At 36.5% G+C, this 22671-nt stretch overlaps 1 protein-coding gene across 3 annotated transcripts; it reads left to right on the plus strand.

The window, feature by feature from the left end:
• The first annotated feature begins 5 nt into the window (after positions 1-5).
• Positions 6-20448, plus strand: AP5M1 (adaptor related protein complex 5 subunit mu 1). Of its 3 annotated transcripts, XM_064292533.1 has the most exons (9): positions 6-497; positions 1354-1574; positions 5328-5973; positions 8183-8410; positions 9601-9740; positions 10468-10553; positions 10650-10768; positions 15801-15897; positions 19510-20448. In XM_064292533.1, the coding sequence occupies exons 3-9, from the start codon at positions 5380-5382 to the stop codon at positions 19590-19592; spliced, it is 1347 nt and encodes a 448-aa protein (XP_064148603.1). In that variant the 5' UTR covers positions 6-497; positions 1354-1574; positions 5328-5379; the 3' UTR covers positions 19593-20448. The 3 variants fall into 3 exon arrangements, with proteins under 3 accessions (XP_064148603.1, XP_003408716.2, XP_023401968.2); XM_003408668.4 differs by lacking the exon at positions 1354-1574; XM_023546200.2 differs by lacking the exons at positions 1354-1574; positions 15801-15897.
• Positions 20449-22671: the final 2223 nt, after the last annotated feature.

Genomic DNA, 22671 nt, shown 5'->3' on the forward strand with positions numbered 1-22671 from the left:
GGAGCTACGCGCGCCTAGGAGATCGTCGGGAGGGGCCGACGAGGGAAGCGAGCTGCTAGCGAAGTGAAGAGAGGCTCGTCGCACGGACCAGCGAGGAAGCATGATCCTTGCAGGCCACCATCCCGGAAGTGGACTTTAGAAGAAGAAAGTGATAGGGTTGCTGGGGGTCAGCAAGTTTCTCTAGATTCTAGGTGCAGGTTCGCACAGAACTTTATGTGGCAAGTTTTGGCCAGGAGGGACTCAGAGGTTTAGTCATCTCACTTGCAGGAGCTAGCTTCTCTGCTGAGCCATACTTGTAAGTGGTGGGGCAGAAGGTGGCTCAGGATGAGCCTCGGGGCTTCTGGTAAGAGTCCAAACTAGAAAGCCTGCCTGTGCTCTCCTCGGTGGCGATCTTAAATATGGGCTGATACCCATCTATCCATCATGGCTCAGCGGGCAGTGTGGCTCATAAGCCACGAACCGGGAACTCCAGTTTGTGGCACCGTGAAATTCTCAAGGTAAATACAAGTCTGAAAACTCAGGGATGACGGATCGGCGAGAAAATACGGACATTATAATGTAGCATTGTTTTGTGGTGCAGTGTATCCCAGCTCCGCCACATCTTAACCTCTCTTGCATCTGTTAAATGGAGATTTTAGTAATACTACCTCGTAGTGTTGTGAAAATTAAACTAGTAGATGCCTGACACGTATTATTATATGTGTTTTCTATTATTAGTATTACTGTAGCTTATAATTAACTCTTCCAGCCTAGGATTGATAGGGAGATGGAGAAGGGAAAGGGGGAAAAAAAAACTTATTAAGCACTGACCATGTTTCAATTTCTACTTTCACTGCGTAAAATTATTCAAAGACATTTTTATCTATTCTTCAGGAATTGTTACTGAGCAGTATCAGACTGTTACTTCCATCTTGTTTCATTGCTAGAAGTTTTCATATAGTTTACTTTTAAGTTCCTAATTGTTGAAGAAAATAATAGAAATAAGTACAAAAAGTTATATTGTATTTACTTTTTCTTAGTTATGTAAGTTGATCTGGTCCCACTTTTAGAATTTGCCCCTTTTTGACAAAATAGCTCTGTGAGGAGAACTATACAGTAACTCATTGTAAAATATGGGCTCCAGTTGAGCAAAGTATTTCAGCTTTTATTCTCAGCGGACATTGACAATTCACTCTTCTCTGAGGGAAGCTCTATAGCGAGGAGGTGTAGCTCTGAACTGAGATTAAGGCTGATAAAGATGAACGTAATTTAAATATAAAGTGATTGGCAGTGTTGGTATGAAGAATTCCCTCTTTGCAACCTAAACAATTTGTTACTGAGAGTATGAGAGTTGGACTTCACGCGTTTCCTCAGGGATCACCAAAACCCAAACCTATTGCCATGAAGTCGATTGCGACTCATAGCGACCCCATGGAAGCAGACTGCCACATCGTTTCTCCCGAGGAGCAGCTGATCGATTTGAACCTCCAACCTTTGGATTAGCAGCCCAGCGCTTAAATTTATTGTTGTTGTTGAACTGAGGATGAATAATATTCTTTAGTCTTTGGTGCATCAGCCTCATTGGTCCATCCGAGGTACCCCTCGTTTTACTTATGTATACCTTTTGGTGTCTTTTTTTCCAACTCCCATTGCTCTTCCCATCATTACAAAAAAAAAAGTTATCTTCCAGTGGATTCCAATGCATGGCAACCCCCTCATAGGCAGCTCTTATGTTTGTTGCTGTCCTTCTATTTGCATGTGTTTGTGTATTCATTTTTAAATTTACATAATAGGTTAGCTGTGATTTAATTCCCTTTAAAAAACATCAGTGTTACTTTGTGTTCCTTCTGGAGCAGTACTGTTCAAAAGAGCTTTCTGCAGTGATAGAAATGGGAAATGTTCTAAATCTATGCTAATATTGTAGTCACTAGCTGCATGTGACTATTGAGTTCTTGAAAAATGACTAGTGTAATTGAGGAACTCAATTTTTAATTTTATTTAGTTCGCATTTATTTGAATTTAAATTGAAATAGCCATATGTGGCTAGTGACATTGGGCAGTGCAGATCTAGGGCATTACCTCTCCCTGCTTTGTAGTACTCCATAGTGTACACCCACTACATTCTACCTCTCCCCTTCCCCTACCGATGATCTCCAAGGTTACCTCCAGTGTTTGGCCATCAGAACACTGCTGCAGTGGCTATCCTCAGATGGGTCTGTAGAGCATACCTATATTGATTTTGACTAAATAACTGCCAAATAATTTGTTCCTCAGAATGCTCTTACCATCAGTGAGTGACAGTTCCTGTGTCTCCATTTTTTTCTGAACACTTATCTTTTTTTTTTTCTGGTGTAAAGAATATATTATTTGCATTTCATTGTGTTTCCTCTTCTGTGAATTGCCTGCTTATATCCTTTGTCCATTTTTCCTTGAGAATTGCAGTTTCTTCCTGCTTTGCAGGAGTTCATTGTGTATTCTTGATTTTAGTCCCAAGTCATTTTTAGATATTACAGATATTCTCTCTTAATCTATCATTGTCAGTTAACTTTGTTGCCCTTATTTAAAAAGAAGTCACTAATTTTTTTTTCCCTACCTCCAAAGTTTATAGCACAGAAGACAGACATTAAATCAGAAATTATAATGTACTGTTTTGGTTCTCTTTTCTTTAATTCAACTTTTTACAGGTGTACAACTTATTGACGGCAATTAAAATAATCAGCAACCATATCCTTAATCAATGTGATTTTTCCATCAGCATTAACCCCCTTTTCCCCCTCCCTCCCACCCCTAATAGCCACTAATAAACTAATAAAATATTCTCTATACATTTGCCTTTTCTTGTCTTTTATATAAGTGAGGTCATACAATATTTAGCCTTTTGTGATTGTCTTATTTCACTCAGCAAGTCTTTAAGCTCCATCCATACAGTAACATGTATCAGGACTTCATTTCTCCTACTGGCTGAGTAGTAGTCCATTGTATATATGTACTACATTTTGTTTATCCATTCATCTGTTGCTGGGAATTTAGGTTGTTTCTACCTTTTGGCTATTGAGAGTAGTGCTGCCGTGAACATTGGTGTACACGTCTCTTTTTGAGTCTCTGCTTTCAAGTCTTTTGGGTATATACCTAGGAGTGGAATTGTTGGGTCGTATGGCAGTTCTATTTCTAGTTTTTTGAGGAACCATCACACTGTTTTCCACAATGGCTGTACTATTTTGCATTCCTACCAGCAATGGATAAGGGTTCCAGTTTCCCCACATCCTCATCAGCATTTGTTATTTTCTGTTTGTTTGTTTACATTTACCCACTGCTATCGAGTTGTTTCTGACTCATAGCAACCCTATAGGACAGAGTAGAGTCGCCTGGGCCGGTGTTAGACTCAACAGATATTTACTGGTATATTAGCCAGAGATATGCCAAAGTATGCCAACCCATTGCCATTGAGTCAATTTTGACTCGTAGTGACTGTATAGGACAAAGTAGAACTGTTCATAGGGTAAGGCTGTAAGTCTTTACAGAAGCAGACTGCCACATCTTTCTCCTGCAGAGTAGCTGGTGGGTTCAAACCATCAACCCTTCAGTTAGTAGCCAAGTGCTTAACCACTTTGCCACCAGGGCCCTCTGCTACAGTATAATGACCATTAATTGAGATTCAAGAAGGCAAATTATCTTTCCTATAACTACTCTTTTTCCCCACACCAAAACTTAGTTTAGATTCTGGTTTAGAGATTTGCTGTAAGCTTAAGAATCCCTTAGGTTGATGCTGTACCCCGTAATTATAGGGCCAGTTAAGGTTTTAGTCCTGTTTGTAGAGAAAGCCTAGGATAAATCCGAAATGTCAGGGCGAGTCATCCAACAAAATATTTATTGAGCATGTACTGAGATATCATATAAGATCCCATGCATGCATTTGGTTCTGAGACTTTTACACTTAAGAAGGATTTCAACTAGAGAATAAGACTGTGGACTAGAGTTCAGCTTTCAACTATTCTTAGGCAGAGACTTCCAGGAAGAAATGGCATTCACTTGCTAAGCCACTACTGGCATGCTAGCTACTTTCCCCCTTTTCTCAATCAAGAAAAAGTATTAGAATGTAAATGAACAAGGCTCACTAATACATAGATAACTTTTAACACATTCTTATTTTTTATTTTTAAAAATTATTAGCAAGCATCAATATTTTACTAGTAATATTAGTTAAAACAATTGCTTTGGCCAGGTGTGTTCTTGACCCTTAATGACACCTGCTGAATTGTGACCACCCCATCCTTTTACAAATAAAAAAAGAGGCTCAAGGAAGTTAGATGATTTGCCCGAAATTTAATAGCTAATGTTTTTTTGAATGGATGAATTTGCTCTGGATTTTGAAGTGGAAGGAGAAGGAATAGGGAAAATACATTTTTTTAAACTAAAAAAATGTGATCTAACAGATTTATGTAAAAGAGAAAAAGCATTTTCTATTTTGCTTACAAAAATAAAAGGATGAATTTGTAACTTGTCAGCCCGGAGCATGAAACCATAAAGGATTATTCAGATCTTATTATTTTTATTGCCTGATAGTGTCTTCCAGGGCCATAGAAATAATCCATCATGGCTAAAATGCTCTTACATATTCTTACAGGGGTTGGCAAGACTTGAGGTACCTGTTATTCACTGTAGGTTGAGTAGAATAGAAGAAAATTTCTTTTAAAATTGTATCATTTCGATTAGTGAATCCAGAATTTCGGAGGGTTAAGTTGAACCACTTCTTTTTGTCCTACTATCCTAAGGTGGTGGTGGTGAGTAGTTAAGAGCTCAGGCTGCCAACCAAAGGTCAGCCGTTCAAATCCATCAGATCCTCCTTGAAACCCTACAGGGAAGCTCTATTCTGTCCTGTAGGGTTGCTTTGAGTTGGAAATGACTTGACAGCAACAGGTTTAGTTATGCTAAGATGGTATTAAAACAAAAAGGAAAAAAAAAAAAAAAACGAGTCTGGATATATATTCCTTGCCTACCAAGAGGGAATCTGAGTCAAGGAACAAGGATTTTGAATTAGAACCATGTATTACTTAAAAAATTAAATAACTAAATTGAAATAAGCATTTTTAATGAAGGATAGTGTTACCTTACCATTTGCAATAACCTACCAAGTATGAAACAAGTAGTTACTATAGTGAAATAAACAATAGTGTAGGAACTTAAAATATAATGTTTTTTGGTTTTTGGCTTTTGTGGGTGTATGTATGTATTTGTTGTTTGTTTTGTTGTTACTCTATGCCTTGTGGGTTTTGGTTTTTTGTTTTTATTCTTCCATTTTGATTTTACTAGGAAGAATCATTTATACTGTTTCTGTTTCCCTAACGCAGACGGTATCCAACTGTGGAAAAACGAGCCAGAGTCTTCAATGGAACAAGTTATATGCCTATTCCTGAAGACGGCCCCTTCCTTAGAGCACTACTGTTTGAACTTAGATTATCCGATGATGATAAGGACTTTGTGGAGCGCCGTGATAGCTGTTCACACATCAATAAGACATCTGTCTATGGACTCCCAGTAGGAGGTGGAGAACTTTGGCCAGTTGTTGCTTTTCTAAAGAATGGCATGATATATGCTTCTGTTCCACTAGTTGAACAAACTTTATCTCCTCGTCCACCATTAATTAGCATTAGTGGAATTTCACAAGGCTTTGAACTTCTTTTTGGGGTGCAGGATTTTCTTTACTTGGGTCAAAAGAATGATGCTGAGCTAAATACAAAACTGAGCCAATTGCCTGACTTACTTCTACAGACTTGTCCATTTGGTACTTTGTTAGATACCAACTTACAGAATTCATTAGATAATACTAATTTTGCTTCTGTGACTCAACCACAAAAACAGCCAGCCTGGAAGGCTGGAACATACAAAGGAAAACCACAAATTTCTATTTCTATCACTGAAAAGGTAAAATCCATGCAATATGATAAACGGGATGTAGCAGATATGTGGCAAGTCATTGGAGCTGTAACTTGCAAGGTGAGATTTTCTCTGGTAATTGTTTTATCATGCCATTTAACATATACTGACAAAAGTAAGATTTGCAAACTGCATTTTACATTGTTAAATGACATTCTTGATTTTTATCATAAGCAGCAGTCATTAGGTGTTAGACCCATGTGAAATTGTATAATGTTACTTTTTGTATTCCTTATTAGTTGGAGTACGTGGGTGCTGAAATGGTTAGCGAGCTCAGCTGGAAGTTTGTGCATTTTGTTTTAAACTCACTTCTATCATAATCGAAAATAATTAGTTATTGGTTTTATAAGAAAAAATTACTATAAATGGCTCCAAAATTGAGGTGTTTGTGGATTATGTCATTTCTAAGTCTTAAATAAGTTGAATCATTTTTTCTCATAAGTTCTGTGAAATAAAAGTAGGAAAATTCATTTCTGTTTTTGTATCTGTGGCAATAAATAAGGAATACATTACATATTCAGGAAAAAATATTAACTCATTACCATCAAGTCGATCCCAACTCATGGTGACCCCATGTGTTTCAGAGTAGACCTGTACTCCATAGGGTTTTCTATGGCTGCAATCTTAGAGAAGTAGATGATCAGGCTTTTCTTCCATGGTACCACTAGGTGGATTCAAACTGCCAACCTTCCAGTTAGAAGCCAAGTATGAACATTTGTACCACCCAGGGACCTTGTGTTATGTATAGATAAACAAAAAAAAACCTGTTGCCATTGATTCCGACTCATAGAGATCCTATAGGACAGAGTAGAAACTGTCCCATAGAGTTTCCAAGGAGCGGCTGGTGGATTTGAACTGCGACCTTTTGGTTAGCAGCCAAACGCTTAACCCCTGTACCACCAGAGCCCCTTCTGTTGTATGTAATGTAATATTTATATTATGGTGTTTAACCAGACTGAGTCTGGCACAACTAGATGGTGCCCAGCTACCACCACTGACTGCTGTGACGGCGATCATAATAGAGGGTCCCAGACAGAGCTGGAGAAAAATGTAGAACAAAATTCTAACTGACAAAAAAAGACCAGACTTACTTGCCTGACAGAGACTGGAGAAATCCTGAGAGTAGGGCTCCCGGACACCCTTTTAGCTCAGTAACGAAGTCACTCTTGAGGTTCAACCTTCAGTGAAAGATTAGACAAGGCCATAAAACAAAACGAGATTAAAGGGGCACACCAGCCCAGGGGCAAGGACTAGAAGGCAAGAGGGGACAGGAAAGCTGGTATTAGGGAACCCAAGGTGGAGAAGGGAAAGTGTTGACATGTTGTGGGGTTGATAACCAGTGTCATAAAACAATATATGTACTGTTTAATGAGAGGCTAGTTTGTTCTGTAAACCTTCATCTAAAGTACAATTTAAAAAAATGGTAAGTGAAAAAATACATATATGTATATATATACAAAACGGTATTTAAATGTCTCAGCTCACTGATAGGCTGACCCAAGTTTATTGCTTATGGGAATTTTGAATTGGTTCCTATTCTTAGTCCTGATATAGATTATCATGATGGAAAACTTTCTTCTTTAAAATACGTCTTAAAAAAAAAAGATGGGAGTGTACCTTAAACCATGTACAAACTGTTTCTTTAAAATTGTATGTAAGTAGTATGACTGTTAGCCAAATAATTTTAAGTAATTTGGGAGCTTAGTATTTCAAGGAGTTTTATTGAGAAGCCTATTATAAAAAGAAATGATGATCGTTATTTTATCTTAGTCCTAGTAGAAAACCTGGTAAACTGAAAGCCAGTGGAATGAAATTCTGCTCCTCATTTCACCACTAACTCTCTGACACGGGGTTGCTGTGGGTCAGAATCAGCTAGACGGCAATGGGTTTTGTTTTTGTTTGTTTGGCACTGATAGAGGGTGGGTTGATTACAGGAAAGTGAGTCTAGACACCTGTAGAGGGCTGTAACAAATTGTAAGTTCCTAGGCCAGCGTGGCTGCAACAGGAATGGAGAGAAATCAGTGAATTTAAAACAGCTTTTTAGGCTTTGGGAGGTAAGCAGAGGGAGGTCTAGGAATACTCTCCTGGTCTCTGGCTTGGGTGTCTGAGAGGGTGATTGAACCATTAACCAAAACACAGAAAGTAAGGAGAATAATAGCTTGAGGGAAAAATGAGTTGAGGAAAATGACTCTGATAAATTTAGAAAAGCCCACATGGGAAGTGTGTGCTTCTAAGATCTTGGTAATATCCATTTCTGTTTATATTACAGTGTGATTTGGAAGGAATCATGCCAAGTGTTACCATCAGCTTAAGTCTCCCCACCAATGGATCTCCACTTCAGGATATTCTGGTTCATCCTTGTGTGACTTCTCTTGACTCTGCCATCCTGACATCTAGTAGTATTGATGCAATGGCTGATTCTGCATTTAGTGGACCTTACAAATTTCCATTCACTCCACCTTTAGAATCATTCAACTTATGCTACTATACTTCCCAGGTATGCAACCTTGGAAAAGTTGAGACTTTGCTAATCTTTATATATACAAATACTATTAATAAGCAAATCATTCATACTTTTATTCTAAATGAGAACTTTTCATGAGTTGTTTACCAGACAATAATGAATGAATTCAGATGAAGATCAGTTCTTAGAACGGGATGTCTCTGATCTCTGGTGTCTGTAACAGCATTAAATGGTTTCCAAAGTCACTGAATTATTATTATTGTTATTTTTTTTAGTGTTCCCTGATAAGGAATCCGTGATCATAAGATAGATTCTATTATGATTTAGTCATAATTTGAACCATGAGCATAAAATACGTCTAATCCCAGGTAGCTATAGTTAAAAATACATAATTAATAGCTGTTTGTCAGTCATTGAATAAATGCTATGTTAAGTGGCAGAACCTGGATTTCAATCAAAATTTTTCAGACTCCAGGGCCCAGCCTCTCTTCTACTGTACCATTTGTCTCTGGTCCTAGTTGTGAATCAGTACTCAAGCTAGCTTAAGTAAAACTTAAGCTTAAGTAACAGGTAAACGAAATAGGCAATCACATTGTCAGCCAAGGATAAGAAATTGAGCCAGGCTGTACTGGGACTAGAACGAGAAAATCAAAATCAAAACCACTCTATACTTAACATTGACAGTGTCTGTCTGATATCTGCTTCTCAGTCTCCTCTTTCACCTGGGTTTCTTTGTTCGCACATGACCTTCCCGCTCTAGCGCCTATACTATGCAAGTAGAGTCTCTCAAATCTTACTTCAAAAGTTCCAGAAAGAATCAGATTGGCTCATCCCAACATACAGATTGTTTCCCCTTCAGTAAGGTGCTGATGACCAGTCAAGTAAGCTACTGCTGAGCTAAGGGATTATGGGTCACAGGTTACAAATGGGGCAGCAGGAACCCTGGGCAGGGCAGCAATAATCAGTATGCCTAGTGTACATTCTGTGTTGTAGATCATAGATAACTTGAAGGAAGGGAACATGGACAAGCAAAAATAGGAAAAAAAACATATTGCTCACCTTTGTAAGGCACCTTTCTCATCTCTGGGAATAGAAAGAGATAAGAATTCCTTGTAGAGACAGAACAAATAATAGATCACTGCAAGGCTTTTTTCTTAGTCACCATTGATATTTTAGATCCATTAACCTGAAAATTATGTAAAAATTTGTTTGTTTGTTTCCAGGTCCCTGTCCCACCAATTTTGGGGTTTTATCAAATGCAGGAGGAAGAAGTACAACTAAAAATAACAGTTAATTTAAAACTTCATGAAAGTGTGAAAAATAATTTTGAATTCTGTGAAGCTCATATACCTTTTTACAATAGGTAGGAGGAATAAAATGACATGACGCCTTGATTTCTACTTTCCTTAGTACATCCACACTGCCCCACAATGAATGATTCTTTTTTTTTTTACCTTATTTTAATATCTAGATAATTTTGTTATTCAAATGAATGCTGATTCTGAACCAACGCATAGTCTTAAAAATAATCTCTTTTCCTTTAATTGCCTTCATTTTCTAATTAAACTTGCTAGTAAGTTATAAACTTAAGTCATTGTAGCTTCCTCAGGGAATATTTCACTACCGATTGTATTTCTAGTCATTACTCTGTATTCTACATGCACATCGAGCCCAACTATCAACTACCTGGTGAATTAAGCCAATTATACCATAAGAGTACTTCATCGATTCTACTTTTAAATTTAATCTGCAGCATACTTCTTTCCAAAGTATACATAGATACATAGTAAGATCATAGTTTAATGTTACATGTTAACCCATATGACTGTATTAATACATTCCATATGATTTTATAGTAGTCTCTGTGCTTTATAGTGAAATGTATGTCATCACCAAAAATTGTTTCAGTGACTTCTGGTGTGTTTTGAGAAACACTCATTACTTGCTCAACTTCATTCTGCAAACTTAATTACAGATCTGCTCTGATGTTGCTCTTACATTAAGTAATAGTAGTAAGATTTGACTTCCATCTCCTAAAGCTATATGTCTGTGATCATATTTCTTTCTATTCTGTACCTTTTTTTTTTAAGAGGTCCAGTCACACATGTGGAATACAAAGTTAGTTTTGGCCAGCTCGAAGTATTTCGAGAGAAAAGCTTATTGGTCTGGACTATAGGTAAGTTAGATATTGTTTATTGATTTTTTTCATGCTTTCATCTACTTTAGAATCTGCCTATTTTAGAATAGTTGATTGATATATTTGTGTTTGCAGGCCAAAAGTTCCCAAAATCAATGGAAATTACTCTTTCTGGAACTGTAACTTTTGAGGCAAAGAACCATGAGAAGCAGCCATTTGACCAGATTTGTATTGGAGGCACAGCATATGTAAAGGTAAATGTATTTCTATGGTCATCACATCAGAAACTTTGTTTTTTTATTTTGGTGAAAATAGACTTTATTTTGTTTTCAAATTGTGTATATCTAGTTGACTTTTAATGTTCTCCAGTAATTTTTTTAATTCCTCTTTTTGTCTGGGGTAAGATATTTTTGGATTTCTGTGAGATGCTTTTTTTTTTTTTTTTTAAAGATTCAGGGCTGTATTACTCGGTGCTCATCAAAGAAAGATGATGTCCTCTGGTTTGTAACTGTTCCCTCCCATTAGACAAATGAACTGATGTAATCAATTATTATGGTTTGAGGCAGCGTCTTCAGCCTTGGTCTAACAGACATATATTAATTTCAGTTCTTCTCCATCGATAATATTTCATTAATAAACATATCAAAGCACTATTGTTACACTAAAATAGCTTCCTCTCAGAGATCCATTGCTTTGGCATTTTTCCTTTTTTTTTACATGAGTTCAAAACTGACTACTGGATTAGACAATTAGATTGATTTTTACATTATAACCTTGTTATCTTAATGTTCACATAAAATTAAATGGATTTTGAAGAGGGAATTTCATACTTCGCTATGGTTTTGATAATATATTTCCAGACACTGTTTTATCTGATTTTTATTTAATGAGAAAATCAAGACAGAACTAGCATTTCCATTTATAAAATAAAATATAAACAGAATTTAAAGACTTTCAGTGGTGTGGAAAATTCTTCACAAAATTTTTTTTTTTGGATACATGAGTTTTAATATTCTTGGAAGATTTCTGTTGAATCTCAGCTGGGCAATTTTCATTTTTATAACAAAGAAATTTTCAATTTGGGGAAAGTTGAGGATCATAAGGGAGTTTCATCTAATGTATTATACAAAAATACATACTTAATAACCAAAATTTGAGTATAAGATTAGTACTCCAAGTGACATACATGCACCATAAATTTGCCAAGGTACAATCCAGGGTGCACTATCGCAAACTTTAAAGTGCTTATGAATCATTGTGGACTTGCTATCACTTCAGTAATTCTGGAGAGATGTCTAAAATTCAGCATTGCGAACATGTTTTTATAGGCGATACTGATGCTGCTGGGTCCATGTACTATATCTAAATAGCTAGTCACTACAGTGACTTTGTAAACACTGGTGACATAGTGGTTAAGTACTATAGCTGCTAACCAAAAGGACAGCAGTTTGAACCCACCAGGTGCTCCTTGAAAACTCTGTGGGGCAGTTCTACTCTGTCCTTTAGGGTCCCTATGAGTGTGAGATGCTTTTTGTTTCATTGTAATTGTCTTCCATTCCACTTAATAACAAAGGTTTAAGGTACAACAGTTAAGTACAACCTAAATACCACAAATTAATTTGGTTCTTCCCAGCTCTTATCACAGTCAAGATTTATATACAAAAAATATAAGATGTACTCCTTGCCCTCTAGGTGTTTATCAATGATAAGCCCACTGTTATTGAGTCGATTCCGACTCATAGTGACCCTATAGGACAGAGTAGAACTGTCCCATAAGGTTTCCAAGGCTATAAATCTTTATGGAAGCAGACTGCCACATCCTTCTTCCTCAAAGCAGCTAGTGGTTCGAACCACTGACCTTTTGGTTCACAGCTGAGCGCTTTATTGTGCACCAGGGCTCTTTTAACCTATGATGCATATCAGTAATTGATCAGTGCTAATTGCTTTTGGTGTTCCAAGGAAAGAATGAGCACTTCCAGCCAAAATGGTCAAGGAAAGTTTTCTTGTAGAGAAGTTGGAGCAAAACTTTGAGGCCAAAATTGGCATGAATATGAAGCCTTGACAATTGATTAATATTCGTATAGGTAAATAAATAATTAAAGGCGTGAAGAAGGATAAACAAGGCAAGCTTAGGAACCAGTGCTAGAAACAGTAGGAACACATAAGGCAAGATAAGTAATTTAGGCATAGATTGTAGATTGTTTTGGCAGAAAATATTATGCTTTTTTTAGTAAGGCAGTGGTTCATAAATTGATACTTCATGAAGATCAGTCTGAAATGGGTGAAGGGGAGTTGAAAAACTAGAGACAACAAATTCATTTCATAGCTATATCTTATTTGATGGCAGTGGGGTTTTATCGGTGTTCCAGATGAAGTAAGTTACTGATGCTGAGCTAGTGTAGTGTTAGCAGAAAAAGAAGGGAAGGGAGAGAAAGGAAGAGACTGCTGTAAAAGCTGGGATCAAGGTAAAGCCTTTGTCACTAACTAAATGTAGAGACAAGAAATCTCTGCTAAGTCAAAGATGATGTTATTCAAAGATATATATAACTTACAGCAGATTTGAAGTTCTAAGAGGCAGGGACTCCATGTGAATCTCATTTATTGTTTTATCCCCAACACCTAGTCCACTGCCTAGCCCGTTAATATTTATTGAATGAATGAATACACTTATAAGAAAGTACTAATACAAGCAAGCAGCCAACAGACACGTGAGGAAAGCTCATGATCTCTAGCCATCAGAGAAATGCAAATCAAAACCACAATAAGATACCATCTCACCCCAGCATTACTGGCACGAATCAATAAAACAGAAAATAACAAATGTTGGAGAGGCTGTGGGGAGATTGGAACTCTTGTGCAGTGCTGGTGGGAATGCAAAATGATACAACCATTTTGGAAAACGATATGGCACTTCCTTAGAAAGCTAGAAATACCGATGATCCAGCAATCCCACTCCTGGGAATATATCCTAGAGAAATAAGAACCATCACATGAATAGATATATGTACCCCCATGTTCATTGCAGCATTGTTCACAATAGCAACAAGATGGAAACAACCATCAACAGATGAATGGATAAACAAACTGGTACATACATACAGTGGAGTATTACGCAATGATAAAGAGCAACGATGAATCTGTGAAGCATCTCATAACATGGATGAATCTGGAGGGCATTTTGCTGAGTGAAATAAGTCAATCACAAAAGAACAAATATTGTATGAGACCACCACTGTAAAAACTAATGAAAAGGTTTACATACAAAAAGAAACTATCTTTGATTGTTATGAGGGAGTGGAGGGGTGGGGATGGAAAAACAATAGACAATAGATAAGTGGTAACTTCAGTGAAGGGTAAGACAGTACACAATATTGGGGAAGCCAACACAGCCTGTACAAGGCAAGGTCATGGTAGTAGTAACTGTTTGATGAGAAACTAGTTTGTTCTGTAAACCTTCATTTAAAGTTCAATTAAAAAAAAAAAAGTGCTAACAGAGAGAAAGGTGAGAGGGAGTGGGCTTAAAATTATCTCAATTGCTAGTGATAGCAATATATCCCAATGTAAGTGTCCAGTAGGTAGCTAAAGAGGTAAAGCTTGATTCTTAAGAGTGAGCTCAACTGGATATAAGAACTTAAAAGTTTTTCACAAAGAAGAAATAGTTGTGGCAGTGGAAATGAATAAGATCAGAAAAAGATAAAATAGGAGGAAGATTCAGGTGAACCAATGAGGGAAATTTAAGGGGTGATCAGAAAGGTACCAGGCAGAATGATATCACATAAATCAAAGAAGGAAGATTGAAATCTATATAAAGGCAAGTAGGGGTGGTAGTGGAAACCTGGTGGCATAGTGGTTAAGTGCTACGGCTGCTAACCAAAGGTGGCAGTTCAAATCCACCAGGCGTTCCTCGGAATCTTTATGGGGCAGTTCTACTCTGTCCTATAGGGTCACTATGAGTTGGAATCGACTCGACGGCACTGGGTTTCTGGGTAGGGGTGGTAGTAGTGAAGTACACTGGTGATACTCATTTCTTCTCAACTATGTCCACAAGCTCTCTTTCAAGGATTATTGTTAAAATTCCTATTTCCAGAAGAAATGTGGGATGTTACCCCACTGTGTGTCCTTCAGAGGACTGGGTGGTTTTTATGTCTCAGTTATGTGGAAATCAGTTTTGCCATAACTTCCAGCGAAGCCCTTTACTTTCAGCAATAATTTCAGTTGCAATAAGGAAAAGAATTGCCAAGAAAATCTGAAAATTACATCATATGCCTGTGATTAGTTTTAGAATCAAAAGGAGAAAGTTCAGAAATGGGAGAAATGTGCAGAGAAGGAAGATGAAGGAAAAAAAAAGTAGAAACAATATCAGGATACTGAAAAACCAGGAGCATTCGGCATCGGGAAGTAGACAGCAGAGATGAAGAGAACCACAGCAAAAGGAGACTAGAACTCTGTAAAACAGACTTTTCATTGTTCACCTGACTATCAGTGTCACTCAGAATCACCCCAGCTTTATGCCTTCAGAGATGGGACGAATGGCCCACTCTATTACAACACAGTATGTTAACTGGTGTTTATAGTGATGGCCCCACATTATCAATTAAATCCAGGAACTATAGACTAAATTTTAGGAAGGTTTCATGGCTTCGGGAAGGGATAACATCTAAGTTTAGTTTAAAAAAAAAAAAGGTTAAATTTTTGTTTTCTGGAAAATTGAGTAGCTCATTCCCCCAAACCTAAATAGTGTTTCTGTTTTAGTAATCGCATTCTTGTCTTTTGCTAGAAGGTATATACGTTCCTGCCTGTTGTGAAATACATTACACCAACATAGTCCTAGGTATGGAAGAGAATGTAGAGCATACCGGCCAGTATAGGGGAAGAGCAGCAGCATTTATAGTCAGTCAGGTCTGAGTTGAAATGCTGGCTCTGCCACTTACATGCTAGGGTCTAATTGCTTCTGTCTCTAAACCTTAGTTCCCTTGATTGTTAAATGGGACTACTGTTCCTACCTTGCAGTATGGATTAGAATTCCTATTAATCAAACATTTCATATATGTTAAGCACTTCATAATGGTAGCCTTACAATGAAATGGCCCTAATGCAAAGGGAAAAACTGTGTGTGTGTGTGTGTGTGTACATAAAGGTAATTACACACACACAATATTCAGGTTTAATATCTGCAACTTTTATGAATTGTGTAAGATAAATTCCCTAAGATTATATCAAGGGGAAAAAATGTGACTGTCATTTTAACAAATGATCACCTCAATTTGGTACATTCTCTTTTTCTAGCTTCACTTTAAGATCTTAGATTACACACTCACTGGATGTTATGCGGATCAGCATTCAGTTCAAGTGTTTGCATCAGGAAAACCAAAAATAAGTACACGTAAGTTGTACAGATTCCAGCTAACATGGGGGAATTCAATGGTGTTATGCAGTTATTACCTAAGGTAAATTTAAATGTAACAGAATTTAGACATCAGAGAATAATCCTAACATGTAAAAAGTCTGGCCTAATCACACAGCTGCATAACAGTCTACGTACTTTACGTTGTCCTTTGCCTTCTCCTGTTTGTAAAATGGTCTGGATGAGCAAGGATTGGGATGGAGATGGGGTTCAGTACAAGGTTGGATTCGTTTTGTTCTGGTTATAATAAATACGCTCTTTTATTCAGAGGTGTTCACGGGGCATTGGTGTCAAACAGACAAGGGTTGAGTCTGGCTCAGATACTTTATTAGCTGTGTAACTTGGGGCAACTTAGTGAACTTCTCAAAATTTTAGTTTCCTCATCTATAAAATGGAAATAACAGTATTATCTACCTCAGCTTTGTTATGTATATGTATATGTCAACCCGACACTTAGCATGATGCTAAGTGTATAGTATGAATTCAATAAATGTTAGATATTAGAGTCCTTGTGGTGCAGTGGTTCAGAGTTTGGCTGCTAACCAAAAGGTTGGCAGTCCAAATCTACTAGACGTTCCTTGGAAAACCTTTGGGGCAGTTCTCCTCTGCCCTGTAGGGTCACTATGAGTGGCAAAGGATTTGATGCCAATGGGTTTTTTTTTTTTTTTAATTATTATTAAATTTTTTTTTTTAATATTTTAAGTAAATGTCAACAGGTATTTATTTAGCACCTTCCCTACTCTACCAAGTATTGTTGTTGTGAGCTGCCATCAAGTCGGCCCCCAACTCATGGAGAGGAGGCCTCATATGTTACAGAGCACAACTGCTTCACATTGTCATAATCTTTACAGAAGTAGTTTGCCCGGCTTTTCTTCTGCAGAGCTGCTGGGTGGGTTCGAATTGCTAACCTTTATGTTAGCAGCCAGTTACAGAAACTGCCTGTGGTGAGTTTATTGGCTGTAAAACAAAACATATATGTGAAAATATAAGGAGACAAAAAGCAATTTACAAATGAATTCAATATTATTTACATCAGATTGAATACATACATGCTAAAGTAACATAAAATAGAAAACTATCAGAATGAAGTAGAGTTAGTGAAACTTACCTTAAGCAGGAATTTTTGCCTCATACATTAGGAGAATAGAACTACTATATTTAGGTAAGTATTTCCTAAACCAAGGGTTATCAACCAAAAACCAAACCCAGTGCCATCGAGTCAATCCTGACTTACAGGGACCCTACAGGACAGTGTAGAACTGCCCATAGGGCTTCCAAGTATGTAAATCTTTATGGAAGCAGACTGCCACATCTTTCTCCGACAGAGCAGCTGGTGATTTTGAACCGCTGACCTTTCATTTAGCAGCCAAGTGCTTTAAAAATAAGGGTTCCAACCAACCAAACCAAACCCAGTGCCGTCGAGTCGATTCCGACTCATAGCGACCCTATAGGACAGAGTAGAACTGCCCCATAGAGTTTCCAAGCAGCGCCTGTCGGATTCGAACTGCCAACCCTTTGGCTAGCAGCCGTAGCACTTAACCACCATGCCAACAGGGTTTCCAAAAATAAGGGTTAGGATCCTTAAAATAGGAAGGACTCTGTACTTGAAAATTTCAGTAACAGAGCTCAGAACTACAAAATTCTAAGCAATTACTTGTGAATAGCAATAGTAAATTTTATGTAATCAATATAAGCCAATATTTTTTACCTCCCTCGGTGCCCTGTGTTTTCTCCTACATCATTTGTTTTGTTAAAGAAATGCTTATATATATATGAGTATTCATAATGCATTTATTTATGAAGGCACAATATGGTTAAGTCAGTTGAGACAGACAGACAGTTTAGATTGTATCTATGGGAAATGTGCTGTCTCTTTAGATAGTAAGGTCGAGTGGTATAAAAGGTTTGCACTTGTCTACTAACCTACAAGTTGATGGCTAGCACTCACCTCCCAGCACCACAGGAGAAAGGCCTGGCAATCTGCTTCCATAAAGATCACAGCCAACAAAACCCTGTGGAGCATTTCTACTCTGTAACATGGAGTCGCCATGAGTCGGGACTGACTCACTGGTGATGAGTATCTGTGGGAAATATGCTGTATCTTTAGAGAGTGGCTAAAATGGTTTAAGTAGTTAACTAAACATATTACAGTAATTTTCAAATAGCATAATATAGGATGGGAAGTTTAAGTAATGTACCAGCTGTTTAATATAAAATACATTGAATGAAAGAGCTCATGTTAAATGGATCATTGTGATCAGTGTTTTATTTCTTTTCCTTTTCATTTCAGAAAATGACTGCCAGTTTATCAAACCTTTATTTTGCCATTATCTTGACAATGGAATCTACATTCACAATATATAATTTAGTTTTAAAAACAGATTAATATATAATTTAGTTTTAAAAACAGATTAGTAATGCTAATAATAATGCTAATTTGAATAATAATAGCTAACATTCGTTGATTACTATGTGCCAGGCACAGTTCTGAGTGTTTTGTGTATTAACTCATTAACCCTCACAGCACCGTATATCCCATAAAAACCTGTTGCTGTCGAGTCGATTTGGACTCATATTGACCCTATAGGACAGAGTAGAACTGCCCCATAGGATTTCCAAGGAACGGCTGGTGGATATGAACTACCAATCTTTTGGTTAGCAGCCAAGCTCTTAACCAGTGCACTACCAGGGCTCCTATGTAAGTCTTGTTATTATCTCCATTTTACATGTGAGGAAACCAAATGAACAGAGAGGTTAGGTAACTTGGTTAAGGCCACATAGCTAGTGAATGATAGAACTCTAAGCAGTCTGGCTCTGGAGCCTGCCCTCTTAACCAATATCTCTGTTGCCTTTCAGTGTTACTAGGTTCTCATATTTTAAATAAATAAATAAGGTAATACATCCTATAACCTTTTCATTATGGAGTAGGGCATGAAGAAAGGTAGAAAATCGTGCATCAGGTATTTAGTGATATATATAAAAATAATTTACATGTGTCTAGCTCCAAATGAGCATTATTATCTCAATTTTTCATATCAGAAAACTGAAGTTCAAAGAGATTGCCATTTGTCCAAAGTTACAAAGCCATTAAAACATAAAGCTTAAATTCAATAGGAACTATAGTAAGAGAAGCAATCTATTGAGAAAGTTGCTAGAAACAGCTGGGTGATTATTTCTGTCTCTGACACTTTGAACGGGTAAAGAGTAGCAAGCCTAGAATCAGGACCGTGGTGAAGAGGCTACAGAAGGGGAACCAATGAAAGCATTTTAAATGTTTTTGCAGTTGATGTAATGGTCCACAAGAAACAGAATTTAGTGAAAATTTAAGCAAAAACTGGCAGGTTTGGCATAAATGAAAGATATATGCATTTCACTGTTTCATACAAGCTCAGAGATATTCAAATATTTAATCTGCCATATTTTTTAAATGGTAAAATTTATAACAATGCTTTGTTAAGTAGAATTAAAATGAATATTTCAAAGTATTCCCTTGAAATGATTCCACAATTTTAAAAAACCGTAACTTTGTGCTCTCATGTAATTTTTAAGATAAAATAGTCTTACCATGAATTTCTTTTCTTTTCTTTTTAGACCGGAAGCTAATTTCTTCTGATTATTATATCTGGAATTCTAAAGCTCCTGCTCCAATAGCATACAGATCATTATTATTGTAATTTTCTCGTGTTCAAGTTGGAGAAATTTATATAATGGTAAAATAGCGTAAATGAAATCATCACCTTTTATTTTAACGTGTATGCTTATAAACTCTTTTTCGCTGAAGTTATAAGCGTACACATAAAAAAGAAAAAGAGGAAGACCCTCAAGGAGATGGCTTAACACAGTGGCTGCAACAATGGGCTCAAACACAGCAATGATTGTGAGGATGGTACAGGACTGGGCAGTGTTTGGTTTTCTTGTGCTTAGGATCGCTGTGAGTTGGAACCAACTCCACAGCACCTAACAACAGCAACATAATGCTTATTACCAGTGTGAGTGAAAAATCATTGATGTAATTATAGAAAATACTGCAGTTTAATACTTTCAGTCTGATATTACTTAAAAGAATGTTTTAGAGACTAATGTTTCCAATTCTGTTACATTTTTATTTTACTTGAAGATGACTCAGAGCATAAAACAATAATGATTTACTTTAGGCTTCTTTTAGAAAAGTACCAGATGATACTGTCACTCATGTTCCTTCCTGCCCCTGTGGCAGACATTACTAATCAATCACAGTCCTATGTCTCCACTGAGCCTTCCTGGATAAGGGTACAGACTCATTCTCAGTGCAGAACTCTAAGCAGCCATTACCAATGAATTATAGATGCCATGCACGGTAAAAAACTATTTGCTAAGCAACTGTAAGCCCTAAGCTTCTAGTGTGTTGTTACAGAATACCAGAACCAGATTAGAAACAAATGCAAATATCTTGAAAAAACAGCTTATGGATCAAAGGAAAATCGTTTTAACTGTTAACCTCTTCTCAATCAAAACTGTGCTACTGACTAATAAAGAATCTGCATAATTCTATTGAAAGTGTCTATTTCCATTCTAGAGTCACTTTTTAAGTATTTATTAATCTCCCGCAATAACATTTTGCTTAGGATGTCAGTAAGCATATTAAGAGGGGGTGGAATACCTTTGGAAGTTGAACATAGTGTTTTGTGATCACTTAATGTCTGCAGCCAATTTTTTTAGAAGATAAATTTAGATATAATATTGCTTTTTCCTTGTTTTATTATATTAAAATTCATTAATGAATGAATTCATGTCAAAATTCAAAAACCATTCTTTGTGTAGAGAGTATCATTTATTATTTGTCTCATGTAGCATATTTTCTTTAAATTTGTCACTCTTATTTTCCTATCAGCATTCGCTTAGTTCTTCAGAAGCCATGAAGTCATGTTCCTTATCCTCTACTTATCTTTACAATTATATGTCACATTCTGTTTTCACAGCAGTTCATTGTCAAGTTCACTGGACATTAAGTGAACATTTAAAAAAAGATGAAATCGTAAGATCCTCAAAATTTAATTCATATCAGAGTTCTTTTTATAGAACAGAATTAGAAGCATTATTTTAAAAAGTATATTATATATAATTGAATTAACAATTATATTTTGGTTTCTGTTTTTTTAATGAGTCTCCTAAGGAAGACCTTAGAAAAGCTACTAACTTCTGGAAAGAAAGCTAGGATAGTTTAATGGGATATTGCACATAAATTTGAGATTTGATATATGATGTTATAATTAAAGTCAGTCCCATTCATTATAAACTCCTTTTCTGCAAAGCATTATCATAGCATAATCTTCCATGTTCAAAATTATCTCAAGTAATGGAGAAAATAGAATTTAACTGCCTGAGCAGGACTTTAACTTGCTATTCTAGCTTAATCATAGATAATCAATAGTAAAGACGTATCTTTTCAAAGAAGAAAGAAAACATTCCCCAAGTTATTTGATCTCTCTTAAATTTGAGACAAGCTTAACACTGAATATTAATGGAGCTATTTGGAAATCTTGATTCTATAAATGTTTAGCAAAGTACACTAAGATCATCAAGAGGCATTTATCCAGTGTGTAGGCAGAGACTTGATATACAACCTACTCAGCAAAACCTTCTAAATAATCATAGAAAGCAGTGATTCTTTGATTTGACATTTCTAGAAACCAGAGGAAAATCTAGGGAGTACTAGAAAAGTACTACAGGGGCTGTGGAGAACCTGATGCCATCTGTTGCCATCCCATTCTAACATAACGCTACAGAACTGAAACCAACTCGTGTTCATCCCATTGAGATCAGCTGAGCATGCTGTGATGCTTTTGATTTTGTCTAGAAACCTGTCGCTTCAGGATAATTTATGAAGACAAAGTCTGTTTCCCGTTTGGTAGGTGACCAGTTTAATGTTTTCCCTGTGTCTGGGAACTCCTTAGTGTAATTAGCGACCTTTGAACTCCACGACTAATCCTGAGCTATTTTGTATTCCTTACTCATCTTTAAGGCTGGACCTTTCTTTTCTTCAGAGTCCGCTGCCACAATTAAAGAAGAAACAGCTGCATTTCAAAGGGATTCCGATTCCAGAAGCTTAATCGTGATTGACATGTTCTTATTCTAAGCTATAAGACACTCTTAAGAGTCCTTTCTTGGGTTAAAACTTCAATCATTTTCTAAAAAATTATCTCACTATGGATTTTATTCATTTTCTTTGATAACTATTCTTTGCTTTTTTTAACTTGAAAGATGCTTTGCGTTTGCAGTGAATATGAGCAACTACGTCCAGTGAAAGACTGGATGGTGTCAGACGTATCCTAGATGCAAAATTGCTAAATTCTTTATAGTGCCAAAATATGATTATGAAATCTGATGTCTATCATATGTGTGATTATTTACCACTAAACCAGAAAAGGTAAAAAAAAAAAAAAAAAGAAGTGTTAAATTTCTGAACATGAACTCGAGAAAAGATGGTTCATGATTCTGATAAGACTCCTAGAATACTTCTTTTCATTTTTTACTAAACAATATGTTTTCACTTATTAAGCAATGTAGTAGGCAACACTTTTACAATGCTGGGCATTTTTTAGTTTTTAAGTAATTGATTTGAATGCCATGTTTGAAGTGAATAGCTTTGTCAGAAATTCTTATGGGAATTATTTGTTTAAAAATATTTTTTCTTGATTAAACATTAGTCTGTCCCATAAAATAACTTAATTTTTTCATTTGAAACATCACTTTTGATGTCACACCAGTTCAGTA

The sequence above is a fragment of the Loxodonta africana genome, chromosome 10, assembly GCF_030014295.1.
Source record: "Loxodonta africana isolate mLoxAfr1 chromosome 10, mLoxAfr1.hap2, whole genome shotgun sequence".
Lineage (NCBI taxonomy): Eukaryota > Metazoa > Chordata > Mammalia > Proboscidea > Elephantidae > Loxodonta > Loxodonta africana.